Raw genomic sequence first — 20,520 nt, 5'->3', positions numbered from 1 at the left:
GTAGGATGCCGTCTGCTAGCACCATGACTGGCGGGAGAGCACTGCTGCTCTGTACAAACACGGAGGACTGCATCTACCAATCAGCAAACGGGTATGTACAACTAAGTCCGTTAATCTCCTGCTAATTTGTTGCTGTTGTTGTTTTAAAGGATTAGTTGACTTCAGATTTAAAATTTTCATGATAATTTACTCACCCTCATGTCATCCAAGATGTTCATGTCTTTCTTTCTTCAGAAATAAAGAATTTTGAGGAAAACATTCCAGGATTTTTCTCCATATAGTGGACTTCACTGGGGTTCAACGGGTTGAAGGCTTCAAAGAGCTCTACATGAAACCATTGGACATTTTCTAAAAAAAAAAAAAAAAAAAGTATATACTTTTTAACCATAAACGCTCGTCTTGCACTGCTCTGCGATGCACCATGCATCACGTTGGAAAGGTCATGCATGATAACGTAATGTGTGGCACATCGCAGAGCAGTGCAAGACAAGCGTTTATGGTTAAAAAGTATATAATTTTTTATTTTTTTTAGAAAATGACCAATTGTTTCTGTAGATAAGACTCTTATTCCTCGTCTGGGATCATTTGAAGCTGCACTGAAACTGACGTTTGGACCTTCAACCTGTTGGTCCCTTTTGAAGTCCACTGATGTACAGTGTACTTAAGGGGTGGGGGATCTTTTGTAAGTGTTGTAAGTGTTTCTTTGTCTTTCTATAGGTGTAACTCTAAGCTAGCTTGTTCTTTTCGAAGCAATTATGGGACTTTGTATTACGGAAATTTCCTTAGGATGATAAAGTAAAAGCCTAAATGCTAAGTTCATAAGATCTTCCCGGCAAACAGACTGTGCCACATCCCTCATACACTGCGGAATTAAAACTAAACATGTCTAGTAAGGTAAGCACTGATAGACTTCATAAACATCCCCAGGTGGAATATTGAGGGTGATTTTGGGACAAGCCTAACTGTGAAAGTTATTTTTACTGAAAGCTAATTAAACCCCTTTGGTACTGCCAACCCATGGTGGTTTGGAATGCCATAGTGTGTTAGTAAAAGATTTAAAACCTGCAGAAGAATGGGCGAAATGAGTGAGCTCATTTTAATGAAGCCTTTTTTTGGTAAACAGAGTATCTTCAGCCAGATCCTGAGCAAACAAGGTCAAAATGGAGAGAACTCTACTATCATCAAATGCTATTTCCTCAGCTTACTGTACAATCATGTTAACTCTGCCAGGAAGAGGAGAATTTGGTTTCTATCCTGGCTGATGATGGATGATGTACAATGCAAGAGTTTGAGCAGGCCTATTCCTGAAGGCGACAAGAAAGAGACAATCACATATCTTGTCCTACACAGTCCTCATTTTCCTCTTTCCTAACTCCTCTCACCCCCTGTCTCTGCCTCGTTCCCTCTTTCTCTCGCTTCTCTTCTTTGGGGTTTTGGAGCTTGACCTACTTTTTCCTCTTGGCTGCCTTGAGCTTCATGAAATGAGATACATTAGCCAGAAAGAAAGAAAAAAAAAACAACATGCCAAAAGAAAGTTGTTGAAAGTTTATTTGAATTTTCTGAGAGCCAACAGTTTGTGTTTGAAAAGGGGTATCACTATTTGGTGAAGATATTCTCCTCTAAAATTCTGTGGCGTTAACAAACACAAAAAGTTTCTAGGTTCACATTTCCTGTTTGTTTGTTGGCTCAATTTCATTGGATAGAATCCAAGGCTGTGTTTATTGAGTGAGCCAATTAAAGAAAGAGAAAGATGCACGCCTGTCCCTTGAACTTTGGCCCATTGATGAAAGCTCATTTGGTCAAACATTCACAGAGGAGTTGTGCTTTCAGAAGGACTTGAGGCTGATTCATAACCTCCAATTTGATTCACTTGTGCAGTGAAAGGCTTGTGTTTTATGTCCACAGAGAAAATAAGATTGCAAGTCCATCTGCATCTCATTTGAACTTTTAAAATTTACATTTAATTTGTTGTACCATTGAAAGTCTAGACAATGCAATTAATACCAATACCAAAGGAAAAACTCTGAACACTTTTTGTGTATGCTTTGTTTGCAATTTTGTGGTTGTGAGATTTTGGTAATTGGTCATTTTGAAAATGTAATTTTGGTGAATGATGTTTTTGAAATGTGACCTTCAAATGCACAGACTCTATAATTGCTCTATAATCACGTAATGACTGTCAGACACTCTTGATGACTTTAGCATCTTTCCTGTGGTCTCTTCAGGCTCCACTGCTGCGGATTGAAGCTTGACCAGGCCCGATCTGTGGTGCTTCAGCGGCCAGACCTGTGTGGGGTTGGGGACGGTCTCTCATCTCTGAGCAACCTCAACCGAAGCCCAGGAGACAACATCATGCTTGCCCACAAGAGTCCCCCCAATTCTCGGGCCATTGAGAATGGCTTGGGCGGTGGCAGCAAGTCCCCTAAGACTCCCTCAGGACTTAAAAGCACTGCCAGCATTCGAGACAAGATCTCCCAATGGGAAGGTAAAACGGAGACCTCCGGGGCAAACACCCAGACAACGGGACTGAAAGAGACTGAAGGTGGGAAGAAGAAGGTACAGCCGGAAGTACAAAGGAAAGACAGCAAGAGACTTTTCAACTGGGAGAGACAGAACGGTGGCAAAGAGAATGGAAGCAAGTTTGGAGAACCTCTGCACACTGCTGAGGGACCTTTGAAAGAAAAAGAATGGATTTTGGACAAATCCCCATTGGGGAAAACAACAGATACTTGTCAGGACAAAAAGTCGGTGCTGACGCACATTAAAAAACTTGAGCAAGCGATGAAGGAGACTCCTTCCAAATCATCCTTGTCTATGCCAGGCAATTATTTCTGCCCAGCTTCCAAAGAGGAGCAGGAAGAGGCAGAGAAGAGGGCTGCAGAACCGATCTTCGGGACTCTAGATGTGGTGAGATCTGGCAGCCATCGAAATCGGGACCCCGAGAACGTCTACAGTGAACCTGGAGCTCCTTCCATTAACCCTCTACCAAAACCACAAAGAACCTTTCAGCACCACACAAAGACAAACAACCCTGCAGACAACCACGGTTTCGTCAAGGGTAAACGAAATCTTCCCCCTTTACCTTCCATACCTCCCCCACCCCTTCCATCCTGTCCTCCACCACCAGGGATCTGTAGAAGACCATCCGGGCGAGTTCGGGACACTAATAACAGGTAAGAAGACTAATATTTGATGAATTTCAGAGAATGTGACTTTAAGGTCCTGTTTACACCTGATCTACTTGTGATCCGATTGACCAAAACACATCTTAATACCAGGTGGAAACAGGGCCTAAGAATGAGCTAAGGATTTGGATTGCATCTTGAAAATTTGTACCTCATTTGGTTATCTAACCAATCTAAAAAAGTCCTTTTTGTAAGCAAGTCAGTCTACTTGGTGGCCATTCCTGGGCACCTACTTCCAGTCTTGCACAACTCATACAACATCAATCTATTTGAAATCAGGGACTGAAATCTCCAAAACCATTTTCCAAGCTTATGTATCAAAAAACATAAATCACTAAAACAATCCGACCAAAATTGTATCATAAATTTAGCTTAAGTCAATCTAAATCAATCATGTGCGTTAAGATCAGGCAATGCCTTTGACAATGAGGCAAATTTTCAACAAGTAGCTTATCTGCTCATATTATCTCTGCCTAATGTGAGAGCTAATTTTAAGACTGTTCAATGAATCATCAGTAGCATCTTGCCTCAATTCACCTTCTTTAGCATTTGATATATATTACGTTGGAAGCTTAATAAATCCATACAGTGAATTTGTCAGGATTTAAAAACCCGTAATTCCTCATCTCATATTGCTCACAGTGGTATGTACCATTCGATACGTAGACATCACTGTAGAAATGGCACGTGGACTGAAAGAACCTCACAAATTTAGTAGCCTACCATCTGATTTTTATGTCACACTAATGTGATAATAAATCTTTTGAAACCAAGACTCCCCTAAAGGATTACCGTCCTCAGTCTTTATGGAGATGCTGTTTTAATGGCAGCATTTATCAGTCTAGCCCATCTATGAAAATACATTTTAACTTTTGACATTGTGGTACAATCTTAATCTTGTGTCCTCTCTGTGGAAAGGGGGTCTGTTTTTAATCTAATCTGTGCAAACTCCAACCTTGTGCATGCAGGACCTATAAGTTCTTCAATTTCCTGTGGACTTAATTGGTCTCTTCTTGATCTTTCTATTAATGACGAATTTCATTTGTATTTGTTGAACCTGCAGGAAGTCCTACGAGTTTGAAGATCTTCTACAGTTGTCAGCAGAAGGTTGTCGAGCAGATCTCTACGATCTATCTAAGCTAGGCCTCACTCGCACTTTATCGGAGGAGAACGTCTACGAGGATATCCTAGGTATGACAGTGCACTGTACCACGATAGAACTGTGTAAAACTTAGCTGACTCTTTGACTGTGCACCTGACAGAGCAATTTCCCGGGAGCCCAGGAGCTTGGAACTTTAATAAGTACCAAATTGAGACAAAGCCATCACAAACATTGGTGTTTCTTTGCTCAACCTCACCAGTGGTCCTCTATGTTTAGGTTACCCCACATCAGTCTTCTCAACAGCATGATGTGAGGTCTTACCTGTGGATTGGAAAAATAGTGTTCAATTGGATGCAGGGCCGTGACGTCAACGGCTAAAGACATGACAGGACTTTTACCTGACTTTTAAACATTGATAAGCCAATTTGTTTGTTGTTTATGTTGTTAGTTTAATAGCATTCTATTATAATTTTCTGCGAATGAGCACATTAGTTATCACAACTGAAAACCAAAGAGTGCCTGTCTTAAAATGTTGTTTAAATGTTGTCAGTACTGTCATTTTAAAAATGTGACGATACCAGCATTTGAGAAGTTTCTTAAACACTTCTGATTGGCCATTGTCTTCACACGCTCAACAGATATGTCTGATTCAGACTGTCCTCCAAAAAAAAAAAAAAGACCCTATAAGTTGTTTTTCAAGCACCTTATTATGACCTATATTTACGTTTTAAAGTCATGCGCCCTCTAGCTGGCGTAAAAATAATGACAGTGTCGTGTTACATCTGACTGCTGTTACCAATCAAAATGCGTGTTCATTTAAATGCAATGTGTGGACTTTTTACACCATTTGTCCTATTTCCATTTAGCAAAACTAATTTTTTTATTAACGACTACACCTACCCCACCCCTAAACCTACCCTTAGTGATTTATAGTGCATATACACTTAATGAGCACATGCTTTCCCTGGGATCAAACCCACGATCGCATGATCACATGATTGCATATTGTTATATATTGCAATGCTCTGCCAATTGAGCTACGCGAAACTGAAATATGACGCAGATAAAAGGGAACAATGCATTAAAATGAAAGTGTCCTGTTGTCAATAGGGGGCGCAACTTTAGCAAATGCTCCAATGGGTCATATTTCAGGGAATTGACAAACGACCTATATAGGCGTATTGGTTAGAGAACATGTTGGTCTGATTGGCTACAATGATCAACATTTCGGAAACATGTTGTAAATAGACATTTTTGACGCCAATCACAGACGTATCAGTTGAACTTGTGAACACAATGGCCAATCAGAGGTGTTTAAGCACTTTTTTTAGATTTCAGTACCGTAAAATTTAGTCAAATTTGGTACTTTTGGAAACCCTAATAAGAGGACAGTTTTACTCAAGTGTGACATTTTGGTATGCTTTGAAATGCTGCCTTGTGAAAGCGAACCGAACTAAGAAGAAAATGCCACATTGTAACAAATTAAGTCCATGTTTCGGAACAAAGCAAACGATCTGCAGGTCTAAAAAAAAGCCCTTAGTTAGCATAGCTTCAGATCTGCAACCCATTTTTTGGGTCATGACCCCAAAAGATGGAGAACCACATACTGGAATGCATAGCTTTCCATTAAACTTTGATCATCTGTGATTATGATAAATCTATAGTCTACTAGCCAGACCAAGCTAAATTTGTTTGCGCAATCCTCCTACTTCCTTGTTACTTGCTACTTCCTATGTTGTGTCTAATTATGTAATAGCACTTTCCAATAATGGAATATTTACTGGTGGTCTTGTGTTTCTCTATCTGCTCTGGCAAGTAGAAGTCCTTTTAATGGTTTTGAACGTGGAGCATTGCGTACGTTCTCTTGTGTTCTAGAACTGGATGTCCCAACATCATAAACTCTCATCCCACCAGGCGCATCTGGTGGATGAATTGACGTGACAGAGGCTTTCTGCATCTGAAAAAAACACCTTTCTTCCACTCAAACATTTTCCTTACCCCCTCTCTTTCTCTCTGGCTCATTCGTTCTTCACACAAACCAAGACAGATTTTGCTAGGAGTTTATCTTCTTGTTAGCGCCACTGGTGATGCCACACACAGCTAATGAGGTTTGTGTGGATTCCCTGGCAAAGTTTCAAACATCTGGAGAGCAACCAAACACATGACGTCTGTTCGAAATCTTTTCGCTGAAAAGCGGGACTAAACCAGGCAGTGTTGACAAGGGGAAATTAGCAAAAAATGCCCACATTAGCTATCAGAAAATGTGATTTATGACTTGCCATTTCAAAATTGTTCGTAACTGATATCCAAACTGTTTTGTTTGGTAGGAAACGGAAAGTTTGTGAGTGCATTGTTTTACATTTTGAAATGTAAAAAAAGTGGTGCTTGTCTTTGCTAAGGTTACTGTATTGATGCCAGGGTGTTGCTATGATGTTGCCAGGAGTTCAAAGTGGTTGCTAGGGTGTTCCGAGTAGTTGCTAGGTGGTATCTTATTGGTTTTTGGTGGGTTAAGTCAGTTTTGGTGTGTGATATGGTCCGAGTCCCTTCTTAAATGTAAATGTGTAATACTTTAGGTTACTTTAAGACACATAGGCTTGATTCCTATATAGTATCTTTGTTGTTTTCCAGTATAAATATCTAAACATTGTTAAATCAAGATATTGAGATGCAAAATGACAAGATATTAAGTCTTGTTTTCTGAAAAATGTATAAAAATGATCTGAGTTTATACTAAAACAAGAAAGAAAAATATCTGCCAATGAGGTCAGAAAAATTAACTTAATACAGAGTAAAAATAAGTTTATTTTTGCAGATATTTGTTCTTGTTTTAAGCATAAAGTCACTTAATTTTGATAATTTTTCAGAAAACAATCTTGTATAATTTTACTTCTCAAGAAAATGTATCTTAATTTGAGAATAATTAGATATTTTACTGAAAAACAAGTCAAAAATACTGAGTATGAACATTTTTTTCCAGTGTAAAATGCTAATCAATATCTATAGCATTAGGGTTTTGCACCACTTATAATCTTGGTGTACATTTTGTTTCAAAGACCCTCCATCGAAGGAGAACCCATATGAAGACATAGAGTTGGAAAGCCGCTGTCTTGGGAGCAAGTATCCCGTTCCTTCTTCCCCTTCCTCTCCCATTCCTGACACTCCATCCAAGGTATTCGTACAGCATTCCTGATTAATTGTTTCCACTCTAGAGCGAGTTCTCCATATGTATCAGCTAGAGCTGCACGATTAATCATTAAAAGATTGTGATCTCGATTCAAACACCCGTGCGATCCTATTCCTAAATGACAATGATTTGGCTCTGTCTAATAAACTTTTGACAAAATCACACCGGAGCATTCAAATCTGTGTTGGTGCTGCCGCTGAGAGCCATTGTCATGTTTAGGTATGAAACAGCTTCAGTCTTTTCAACCACACAGTATTGTTATTTCTGTCACAGAAGTACTGGAATAAGAGTTATAGTTCGGATATAAACACTGATGTCTACAGTAGCAATAGAGCAAAATAGAGCAATTAGCTTTTGAAAGTAACATGGCGCTTCAAATAACCATTGTATCGATTACATTGATATGCTACTAGGTAATGACTGTTAAAATGTATTTGCAATTGAATCATTTATTCAAGAGATTCATTCAAAATGCTGATTCATCCAGTAATGAAACAAGTGAAGTATTAATAAGTGAGTCATTGAATCATTCATTTAAGAGATTTGTTCAAAACGCTGATTCATCCAGTCATGAAACAAGTGAAGTTTTTATGAGTGAGTGATTGAATCATTCATTCAAGAGTCTCTCTCACATTCGTTCAAAAACACTGATTCATCATACAGTCATGAAAAAAGTGAGTCATTGAATCATTCATTCAAGTGATTTGTTTTAAAAATGCTGATTCATCTAGTAATCTAACAAGTGAAGTCTTTATGAGTGAGTGATTGAATCATTTATTCAAGAGATTCTTTCAGATTTGTTTAAAAACACTGATTCATCTAGTAATGAAAGAAGTGAAGTCTTTATGAGTGAGTGATTGAATCATTCATTTAAGTGATTTATTCAAAAACACTGCTTCATCTAGTAATGCAACAAGTGAAGTTTTTATGAGTGAGTGATTGAATCATTCATTCAAGTGATTTATTCAAAAACACTGCTTCATCTAGTAATGCAACAAGTGAAGTCTTTATGAGTGAGTCATTGAATCATTCATTCATGTGATTCGTTCAAAAACATTGATTCATTTAGTCGTGAAACAAGTGAAGTCTTTATGAGTGAGTCATTGAATCATTCATTCAAACCATTTTTTTTTTAAATATTCATTCTAATTAATTAAACATTTTTAAATAGACTGCAGCAATTAATATTTTATCAGAACCTCTGGTAATTTACATGTTATTTCATTTAGTTGTCTGTTCAGAATCGTGGGAGAGTCATTATCTCTATTTGAAACAAAAAAATCGTGATTCTCAATTTATTCAGACAGAATCATGCAGCTGTAGTATCAGCATTCAGTACTAACATTTAGATGAGTGATGTAAATTCACCTCAGTATTTAAAGTAATTTTCATGTTCGTATACATAAGATGCAAAATCAGTCATATGGGCTACTTTTCTGAAAATCTTCAACCTCATTCACTTTTATTATATTGAAAAGAGCAGCTAGTACAATCCACAAATCATCCGTGTCCTATGGAAGATTCAAAGTCATACAAGTTTGGAATGACATGATGATGAATTCTGATGAATCAAATTAGCAACTGACTCTGATTTGCAATTTCTCAATGACAGCTCTCCTCCAAGCCTGGTTTCTTCAGGCAGAATTCAGAGCGACGCAGTTTCAAGCTATTGGAACTGCGTAAGACCGGCAGAGATGGCGGCATCGCGTCCCCGTCCCGAGTCAGCCCACCATCAACACCCAGCAGCCCGGATGACACCCCGTGCCTGTCAGGGGACCCCTACAATCGGCGACGGAGAAAAATTCCAAAGGTACCGTCAAAAAGGGGCCCAGTCTGTGTAATCCTTGACTTATCAGTGATTTATGGTTTTAGTCCGCCGCTGACTTAGACACTGGCCTGTCGGCATGCTTCCACTGCTAATAAAAATACAAGACAAATGTGACAGGCAGATGAAACACCTAAGAATAATCTGAAAAATGGAGGAAAAAGTCATTTCCTTTCAAAACTCCTTTGCGAGGGACTTGGAAGGGCTGTCTCTGATAAAGCAAGGGCTGTGACTGTTTTCTTTTTCAACAGATGGTGCAGAAAATCAACGGCATCTTTGAGGCCCGTAGGGGGAAGAAGAGGATGAAAAGGGTCTCGCAGTCAGCCGAGTCCAGTTCAGGAAGAGGTTTGTGAGGGCAACATTATATGTTAGCTAAATTTAGACCCACCTTTTCCTGTTAAAGCTATGCTTAAAGAAATAGTAGAACATTCAATTTGCTCACGCTAATGTATATATATATATATATATATATATATATATATATATATATATATATATATATATATATATATATATATATGAAAAAATTACAAATAAAATTACAAATATATATATATATATATATATATATATATAGTACAAATAAAAAAGTTATTTTTTTAAAAAAAAATTAAAAAGTATATATATATTATTTGTACTATATATATATATATATATATATATATATATATATATATATATATATATATATATATATATATATATATATATATATATATATATTTGTAGTTTTTTCATATATATATATATATATATATATATATATATATATATATATATATATATATATATATATATACTTTGTACAATATATATATATTTATAAAATATATATATATATATATATATATATATATTTGTGATTTTATTTTTAATGTTTTCATATATATATATAAAAAAAAAAATAAATAAATAAAAAAACAATTAAAAAGTGTATATATATATATATATATATATATATATATATATATTTGTAATTTTTTCATATATATATATATGATGACACCCCGTGCCTATATATATATACTATATATATATATACTATATATATATAGTACAATATATATATATATATATATACTATATATATATATACTATATATATATAGTACAAATAAAAAAGTTATTTTTTTAAAAAAAAATTAAAAAGTATATATATATATATATATATATATATATATATATATATATATTGTAGTTTTTTCATATATATATATATATATATATATATATATATATATATATACTTTGTACAATATATATATTTATAAAATATATATATATATATATATATATATATATATATATATAATTTGTACAATATATATATTTATAAAATATATATATATATATATATATATATATATATTTTGTAATTTTATTTTTAATGTTTTCATATATATATATATAAAAAAAAATAAATAAATAAATAAAAAAAACAATTAAAAAGTGTATATATATATATATATATATATATATATATATATATATATATATATATATATATATATATATATATATATATATATATTTGTAATTTTTTCATATATATATATATATATATATATATATATATATATATATATATATATATATATATATATATATATATATTTGTTGCACCAATATTCACCTACAAAGTTACAGCCCGTTTAACATGCACTGCATTGTGGGACAGTCCGGGCCTCAGACACATGTGCGTCCACTTAGCTTTATGGACACGTTTACAGTTTTGGGTCAGATGCGTTTGACCCATTTTTCCAGGGATGATAGAATTATGTTACGTTATAGGATACACATGTGCACCCAAGCATGAAATATGTCTCATACCGATTCTCTGGTGACCTTTGACCTCTCTCTCTCTCCTCTCCGGCCCAGTGACGGACGACAACAGCGAGTCTGAAAGTGACACAGAGGAGAAACTAAAGGGTAAGAAACCTTACAATCAAGAGTTTAACGTCGATAATTACACTGGGAAAGACATCATATTTTTCTGATTATCCTTCCTCATCATCTATTCCAGCTCACAGTCAGAGATTAGTGTCGGTCCAGTCTATGTTGAGGCAGACCGGTCGATATCGCACTTTGGAGCGAGACTTGATGGAGCTGCAGGAGAGGAAGTTGTTTGAGTACTTCCTGGTTGTGGCTCTTCATAAAACCAAAGCTGGTGTGCCGTATTTACCAGAAGTCACACAGCAATTCCCTCTCAAGGTACAAACATTTTTCCTCCCAAAACAGAACAAATCCAATCTATCTGGACTTGAAGATGTTCACATCACCCTTAAAAGATCAGTAAATGTCTCCCTAGGTTCTCTAAACTCATGCATCTGTGTCCCTTTTTCCTCATTAGTTGGAACGAAGCTTTAAGTTTATGCGAGAAGCTGAAGACCAGCTGAAAGTCATTCCGCAATTCTGTTTTCCTGACGCTAAAGACTGGGCACCTGTGGACAATTTCCCTAGGTATCAAATCCACATGGTTTACTGCCATTATTATGCTATTAGAAGCACGTTTGTTGCTATTTCCTTATTTGTGCTGTTTGGGAATCAATTGCTCATTGTTACATAGTTTTGAACCAAATCAAATCTGTTCTTTTTAGTGAGACTTTCTCGTTCGTCTTAACCGGAGAAGATGGGAGCCGAAGATTTGGCTACTGTCGACGCTTACTGGTGAGCCGCTTCATTGCTGCTCTTTTTGTTTGTCATTTTGCAGGAAACATTTATTCAGAGTACACTGACTGCAGGCTAGAGATTTAAGATGAAACATGAAGAAGATGTGAATAGCTTCTCTTAGACTTTGTTCAAAATGAAATAACTTTTTATGTAATACAAAAGGTTCTTTATAGTGGAAAACGTTCTTTAGTTTTTTAAAATGTTCTTTACACTAAGAAAAAATGGTTCTTTTAAGAATGTTCCAAATGGAACCTTTATGTTTAAGAGTGTAGAATGTTTAAAAATGCAACAATGTTTCAAACTGTAGCATTTTACATTATTGTCACATGACCTCATTAGGTTGCATTTGAGTGACGTCTAGTCAACAATCAGAAGCAAATGTTATTATGTATTTTAAAATATATATTTTTGGTTTTCTCATGAGTCGTTTGTGTTTTTCGGTGTTTTCAGCCCAGCGGTAAAGGGAGGCGTCTACCTGAAGTCTACTGCATTGTGAGCAGATTGGGCTGTTTTGATCTGTTCTCGAAGGTATTTCATCTGCCCTTTAAGCATTTCAGCAATCTCAGTCTGCATTTATTCTCTTGAGCTTCTCTGTGTTGGTTCTTTTGTCAGTATGTAGAATTCCCTCTCATGGTTACTGAGTACTTTGAATGTTTGATATGTTGATCCAGGACCAACAGTAGATTCAAGAAGTAGGAAGACATTTTATTTTATTTTACATTTGTATTTTTTACACTTATTTTTTATTTTCATTTGATTTTTATATAATTTTTTATTTTATTTTATTTATTTATTATTACAGTGATAAACTGATAATAATGTTTGTTGATGTTATTGGTTGTATTATTTATTTATTTTGAATGATATTGAATAACATCTGGGTGGTGGGCAAAAACAAATAAATATATAAAGAATATTTGTTTTTATTTATTTAGAATTGTGTTGAATAATTAATGGATGGTAGGCAAAAAATTAATAGAAATACTTAATATTATTTATTTATAACTGTTGAATGAAGTATGGATGGTGGGCAAAAGCTAATATAAAATATTTATTATTATTTATTTATTTATTTAGAACGGTGTTGAATAATGTACGGGTGGTGTGCAAAAGCTAATATAAAATATTTATTATTATTTATTTATTTATTTAGAACTGTGTTGAATAATGTACGGGTGGTAGGCAAAAACTAATATAAAATATTTATTATTATTTATTTATTTATTTAGAATGGTGTTGAATAATGTATGGGTGGTGGGCAAAAACTAATATAAAATATTTAATATTATTTATTTATTTATTTAGAATGGTGTTGAATAATGTATGGGTGGTAGGCAAAAACTAATATAAAATATTTATTATTATTTATTTATTTATTTATAACGGTGTTGAATAATGTACGGGTGGTAGGCAAAAACTAATATAAAATATTTATTATTATTTATTTATTTATTTAGAATGGTGTTGAATAATGTACAGGTGGTGGGCAAAATATATATAAAATATTTATTATTATTTATTTATTTATTTAGAATGGTGTTGAATAATGTATGGGTGGTGGGCAAAAGCTAATATAAAATATTTAATATTATTTATTTATTTAGAATGGTGTTGAATAATGTATGGGTGGTGGGCAAAAACTAATATAAAATATTTAATATTATTTATTTATTTATTTATAACGGTGTTGAATAATGTACAGGTGGTGGGCAAAAACTAATATAAAATATTTATTATTTATTTATTTATTTATTTAGAATGGTGTTGAATAATGTATGGGTGGTGGGCAAAAGATATATAAAATATTTATTATTATTTATTTATTTATAACGGTGTTGAATAATGTACGGGTGGTAGGCAAAAACTAATATAAAATATTTATTATTATTTATTTATTTAGAATGGTGTTGAATAATGTATGGGTGGTGGGCAAAAACTAATATAAAATATTTAATATTATTTATTTATTTATTTATTTAGAACTGTGTTGAATAATGTATGGGTGGTGGGCAAAAGCTAATATAAAATATTTATTATTATTTATTTATTTAGAACTGTGTTGAATAATGTATGGGTGGTGGGCAAAAACTAATATAAAATATTTAATATTATTTATTTATTTATTTATTTATAACGGTGTTGAATAATGTATGGGTGGTGGGCAAAAGATATATAAAATATTTATTATTATTTATTTATTTATTTAGAATGGTGTTGAATAATGTATGGGTGGTGGGCAAAAACTAATATAAAATATTTAATATTATTTATTTATTTATTTATTTATAACGGTGTTGAATAATGTACAGGTGGTGGGCAAAAGATATATAAAATATTTATTATTATTTATTTATTTATTTAGAACTGTGTTGAATAATGTATGGGTGGTGGGCAAAAGCTAATATAAAATATTTATTATTATTTATTTATTTATTTAGAACGGTGTTGAATAATGTATGGGTGGTGGGCAAAAGCTAATATAAAATATTTAATATTATTTATTTATTTAGAATGGTGTTGAATAATGTATGGGTGGTGGGCAAAAGCTAATATAAAATATTTAATATTATTTATTTATTTAGAATGGTGTTGAATAATGTATGGGTGGTGGGCAAAAGCTAATATAAAATATTTAATATTATTTATTTATTTAGAACTGTGTTGAATAATGTATGGGTGGTGGGCAAAAGCTAATATAAAATATTTATTATTATTTATTTATTTAGAACTGTGTTGAATAATGTATGGGTGGTGGGCAAAAACTAATATAAAATATTTATTATTATTTATTTATTTATTTAGAACTGTGTTGAATAATGTATGGGTGGTGGGCAAAAACTAATATAAAATATTTATTATTATTTATTTATTTATTTAGAATGGTGTTGAATAATGTACGGGTGGTGGGCAAAAGCTAATATAAAATATTTAATATTATTTATTTATTTATAACGGTGTTGAATAATGTATGGGTGGTGGGCAAAAGATATATAAAAAATGACTGTATTACAATGATAAACTGATAATAATGCTTGTTGTTCTTATTCGTATTATTATAATATTTATTTATTTATTCAGAATAATGTATGGGTGGTGGAAAAAAAATAAAATAAATAAAAAGATCTAAAACAGATCACACGTGATGTGTATGTGGATTTCCGTCTAATGTAGATCCTGGATGAGGTAGAAAAGAGACGAGCAATCTCTCCTGCTCTGGTCCAGCCTTTTATGAGAGGAATAATGGAGGCTCCGTTCCCAGCGCCGGGCAGAACCATCAGCATTAAGAACTTTCTGCCGGGTTCAGGAACAGAGGTCAGTTTAACAGCGGGAATATGAACAAGGCTGTTTCTTTTTATAGTGGTGTCTGGTGAATGTTTCATCTTGACAATGTCTCAAAGTTAATCGGATTTCTCTCTCTCTCTCCTTCTGTAGGTGATAGAGTTATGTCGGCCGTCAGATTCCCGTCTGGAACATGTGGATTTCGAGTGTTTGTTTTCCTCTCTGAGCTTGCGTCTGCTTCTGCGGGTGTTTGCTTCTCTTCTTCTGGAGCGAAGGGTCATCTTCACCGCAGATAAACTCAGGTACGACACTTTTACACCTGATATCACCTCCGATACGGTTTACATCTGGAATTAACAAGTCCACAGCATTCATGAGTTCAAATAAACATCAAGATTCAAAGGATACAAGATAAACCTGTGGATCACCGACTGTGGCGTGTCAGTCTGATGTTTTTTCCTCACGTGTGTTTGTGCGTAATCCCCAAAAAAGGACAGGAGAAATATAATGAAATGATACGACACGGCAAGAGGGGAAAAGTGCAGCTTGTGGAACTGTTTTTCACAGCTCAAGTCTGATATGGAAAAATGCTGTTGTGTTATATAGTCGCCTTGGGAACAAAAGTCAGCCCCAATGTTTTTTTCTACGGAAAAAGCTGCGAGACTAGTGCTCACATGAAGCTCTGGGTCTGTAACGAGAGCTGGGTCCCTTTGTAGGGATCATCAAAGCAGCAGCATCCCTAAAAAGATAATTTTGAGATGGTTTTGAGAAAGATGAGCTGAAGAAATAATTCTCACGAAGAGATCACTGACAAAATACAAGAATTCTCCTGTAATTCAGAGAAAAAAATCTGCATACTAATGAGTAAAATTCACGGACTGAGGTCCAGGTCATATTTCATCCCAAAATCAAAAGACAAAAATTATATATATATTCTTGCGAATTTTGCTATTAAATATATGCGAATTTCCCATTATATAATGTATTTAAATTAAAGAAATTATTTAAAAATAATTTATTATAATGATAAACTCGAAGACAAAAAAAGAAATGATATTTTCTCCTAATTTTGCCATAATGTTGCAAATTAAGCATTTTCTCTCATTACATTAAAATTATATAATGTATTTAAATTAAAGAAATAATTTATAAATAATTTATTATAATGATAAACTCAGACAAAAATAAGAAATTATATTTTCTTGTTAATTTTGCCAGTATTTAGCTAATTAATCATTTCTGCTCATCCATTTCCCATTAAATAATGTATATAAATTAAAGAAATTATTTAAAAATAATTTATTATAATGATAAACTCAGAAAAAATTAAAAAAATATATATTTTCTTCCTAATTTTGCCAGTATGTTGCAAATTAAGCATTTTCTCCCATTACATTAACATTATATAATATATTTAAATTAAATAAATAATTTATAAATAATTTATTATAATGATAAACTCAAAGACAAAAATAAGAAATTATATTTTCTTGCTAATTTTGCCAGTATGTTGCAAATTAAGCATCTTCTCCCATCACATTAAAATTAAATAATTTATTTATATTAAAGAAATTATTTATAAATAATTTATTATAATGATAAACTCAAAGACAAAAATAAGAAATTATATTTTCTTGTTAATTTTGCCAGTATTTTGCAAATTAAGCATTTCTGCCCATCAATTTCCCATTAAATAATGTATTTAAATTAAGAAATTATTTATAGATAATTTATTATAATGATAAACTCAAAGACAAAAATAAGAAATTATATTTTCTTGCTAATTTTGCCAGTATTTTGCAAATTAAGCATTTCTGCCCATCAATTTCCCATTAAATAGTGTATTTAAATTAAGAAATTATTTATAGATAATTTATTATAATGATAAACCTATAGTGATGATGATTGTTTTTATTATTTTGTTAAATTATTACAATATATTTTTTTCATAATAGTGATGAACGTGTGGCAGGGAAAATGTGTGTAATAAAATGTCACAATGCAAGAATCACAATGGTCCTAAAATATCTTTTTTATACAAAGTATAATTTAGGATTACTTGTATTACTTAATTTATGCACCATTCAAAAGGTATTGAAAGAATGAGCAATGGTAATATGGAGGCACTTCTGTGCTGCCATCTTCTGGTGTAAATGTGTAAGCACAGAAATTCTATCATAATGTTGATATGACTAACATTGTGAATAAATATCCCTGTCTCTTTCTCTTTAGCACCCTCTCTAAATGCTGCCATGCTGTAGTGGCTTTGCTGTACCCGTTCACCTGGCAGCACACTTACATCCCAGTCCTGCCACCTTCCATGATGGACATCGTCTGTACGCCAACCCCCTTCATTGTTGGGCTGCTGTCGAGCTCTCTGGTCCGTCTCAAAGAGCTCCCGCTGGAGGAGGTGAGACTCTATGGATGTGTCTCTCTGCAGTGTGATTAATGAACAGACAGTAATATGACATCTCTAGTTGTACATCAGGCTGGTCAATCAGCCTGTGTGTTAACGCCCTCTAGTGACATCTTCATGTTACTGCAATGGCAGATTTAACCCTTAACCGCTTTTTGAGCATTGACATGAAAATGCACTATCCAAACCTAAATGGTTGTAATTCAAGAATGCTTTAGAATATAGACATAAAGGTTGGTCTCATTTTAAAGCCCTTCAAAAAACAAGTTATAGAAGTTTGTATTTACTGTAAATCAAATGTACTGGACTAAACATTTTTATTTATATTTTATTAAATATATTTTTGCTCTAAAATTACTATCAAATCAAAGCCATATGTTTAAACAAGTTGTTCCAAATTTGAAGTTGATATCACAAAAATGAAAGTTCCCATTAGATTTTGTTTAGGTGTTGTACCAAAACTATCCACCAGGTGTTACCCACATTCCATTGAAAATTTTTGATGCACACTCCTGTAACAAATTTAAACATTTCTATCCAAATATCACAAAACAGTCACCGAATATGGAACCTTGAGACTCTGATCTTTCCGACGATATGGGTTTTGTCAAGATTAGAAAAAGCGTTAAATATAAAGTAGTTCAAATAAAATTTGTAATATGAAACCTGACACCGCCCACTAGGGGAGGAGCCTGCTAAAAGAAATTAATGAATTTTGAGTTTGTTAGCTTTCGAATGATACCTAATTTACGATGATTACTAAAATATGTGATACAAAAAAATAAAAAGAGCGCCAAACGTCCCGCTAGTGGTGTTAAGGTGTTATAAATATTATTTATGATTATTTTTTTATTTTAGTTTAGTTTGAGAGCCACGACAATGTTTTTATTGTGTTTATTATTTATAATTATGTTTTTATTTATAATGTTTTTAACTAAAATTTTATTTTAGTTTTAAGTTTCTTCAATATTATTTTTTCCAGGAATTGGGAGTTGGGAGAGTGCATTTCATTATGGGATACAGTATTCCATGCAGTTCTATGGTTTTAGACTGCGCATTTTCAGATACACAGGATGCATACTACTAAAGTAGTACAGTTAATACCTCCAAAGCTATTTTCAGTTGTTCGACCTCTTGATTGTTACGCCTCATTATGACTAATGCGGGAAGGAAACAAGGCCAATAAAGTGTAGGATGTGGTGTTAATATTCTATATATATAATTCGAATGAACAAAAGAACAGGATTGGGCTCTTTTACAGAGAAGATCAGAGGCCGGACACTTTCCTAATATTTCTTTCGAGCACTTCCTGTTCAGGTGAGCGGCCCTGACCTCTGACCTATTCACAATAGCTGTGATAGGGGAAAAGGCTGAGATCGCCATTGCAGGCGGAAAATGACATCACGGTCTCCTCTGCTCTCTTTCAGGTCCTGGTGGTCGACCTTGGCAACAGTCGTTTCCTGCGACAGGTAGGGTGCTCTACTGAAAGTGTCTTTTATTTGGGCTGGTTATGTGTTTCAGTTATGAAACAATCGGATCTATGTTCATGCTTCCTGTTTCAGATGGATGATGAGGATTCAATCCTGCCTCATAAACTCCAGGCTGCTCTAGAGCATGTTCTCGAACGGAGGAAGGAACTGGCCTGTGACGTGGCAGATAATCCAAGCGGTGAGTTACTGTCCGATCCGTATGGAAGCTTGTTTCAGAACTGATTAAAAAATTAAAAAGGTAATTGTGAATTTTTTATCTCAAAAAAAGTTTTTCTCACTATTCAGACTTTTTTTCTTGCTTTTCTGAGTTCACGAGACATTAACTTGCAATCACGAGTTTATAACTCGCAATTCTTATATCTATCTGTTTATATCTATCAATTCCTACTTTCTTTTCTCAATTCCGACTTTATATCTATCAATCCTGACTTTCTTTTCTCAATTCCGAGTTTATATCAATCCTGACTTTCTTTTCTCAATTCCGAGTTTATATCAATCCTGACTTTCTTTTCTCAATTCCGAGTTTATATCAATCCTGACTTTCTTTTCTCAATTCCGAGTTTATATCAATCCTGACTTTCTTTTCTCAATTCTGAGTTTGTATCTATCAATTCTGACTTTCTTTTCTCAATTCCGACTTTATATCTATCAATCCTGACTTTCTTTTCTCAATTCCGACTTTATATCTATCAATCCTGACTTTCTTTTCTCAATTCCGACTTTATATCTATCAATCCTGACTTTCTTTTCTCAATTCCGAGTTTATATCTATCAATCCTGACTTTCTTTTCTCAATTCTGAGTTTATATCATCAATCCTGACTTTCTTTTCTCAATTCCGAGTTTATATCAATCCTGACTTTCTTTTCTCAATTCCGAGTTTATATCTATCAATCCTGACTTTCTTTTCTCCATTCCGAGTTTATATCTATCAATTATGACTTTCTTTTCTCAATTCTGAGTTTATATCTATCAGTCCTGACTTTCTTTTCTCAATTCTGAGTTTTTTCTTTTGAGTTTATAATTCTGACTTTCTTTTCTCAATTCTGAGTTTATATCTATCAATCCTGACTTTTTTTTCTCAATTCCGAGTTTATATGTATCAATCCTGACTTTCTTTTCTCAATTTCGAGTTTATATCTATCAATCCTGACTTTCTTTTCTCAATTCTTAGTTTTTTCTTTTGTGTTTATAATTCTGACTTTCTTTTCTCAATTCTGAGTTTATATCAATCCTGACTTTCTTTTCTCCATTCCGAGTTTATATCTATCAATCCTGACTTTCTTTTCTCAATTCCGAGTTTATATCTATCAATCCTGACTTTCTTTTCTCAATTCCGAGTTTATATCAATCCTGACTTTCTTTTCTCA

The 20,520-nt window shown here is 33.4% G+C and overlaps 1 protein-coding gene across 3 annotated transcripts in view; it reads left to right on the top strand.

The window, feature by feature from the left end:
- The window catches only part of si:dkey-82f1.1 (DENN domain-containing protein 2A), a 43,515-nt gene that overhangs the window by 18,678 nt on the left and 4,317 nt on the right, over window positions 1-20,520 (top strand). For all 3 annotated transcript variants that reach the window (XM_067378968.1, XM_067378967.1, XM_067378966.1), the window contains exons 2-17: window positions 5-91; window positions 2,226-3,173; window positions 4,249-4,376; window positions 7,341-7,456; window positions 9,084-9,281; window positions 9,548-9,641; window positions 11,175-11,225; window positions 11,320-11,507; window positions 11,647-11,756; window positions 11,894-11,963; window positions 12,417-12,494; window positions 15,138-15,278; window positions 15,399-15,547; window positions 17,478-17,655; window positions 19,089-19,130; window positions 19,224-19,329. In XM_067378968.1, the coding sequence (XP_067235069.1) occupies window positions 6-91; window positions 2,226-3,173; window positions 4,249-4,376; window positions 7,341-7,456; window positions 9,084-9,281; window positions 9,548-9,641; window positions 11,175-11,225; window positions 11,320-11,507; window positions 11,647-11,756; window positions 11,894-11,963; window positions 12,417-12,494; window positions 15,138-15,278; window positions 15,399-15,547; window positions 17,478-17,655; window positions 19,089-19,130; window positions 19,224-19,329 (2,683 nt within the window). In that variant the 5' untranslated portion in view covers window position 5. The remainder of the gene's footprint in view (window positions 1-4; window positions 92-2,225; window positions 3,174-4,248; window positions 4,377-7,340; window positions 7,457-9,083; window positions 9,282-9,547; window positions 9,642-11,174; window positions 11,226-11,319; window positions 11,508-11,646; window positions 11,757-11,893; window positions 11,964-12,416; window positions 12,495-15,137; window positions 15,279-15,398; window positions 15,548-17,477; window positions 17,656-19,088; window positions 19,131-19,223; window positions 19,330-20,520) is intronic.

This window comes from Chanodichthys erythropterus, chromosome 24, assembly GCF_024489055.1.
Source record: "Chanodichthys erythropterus isolate Z2021 chromosome 24, ASM2448905v1, whole genome shotgun sequence".
Taxonomy (NCBI): domain Eukaryota; kingdom Metazoa; phylum Chordata; class Actinopteri; order Cypriniformes; family Xenocyprididae; genus Chanodichthys; species Chanodichthys erythropterus.
This window is presented reverse-complemented; position numbering and strand designations above follow the sequence as displayed.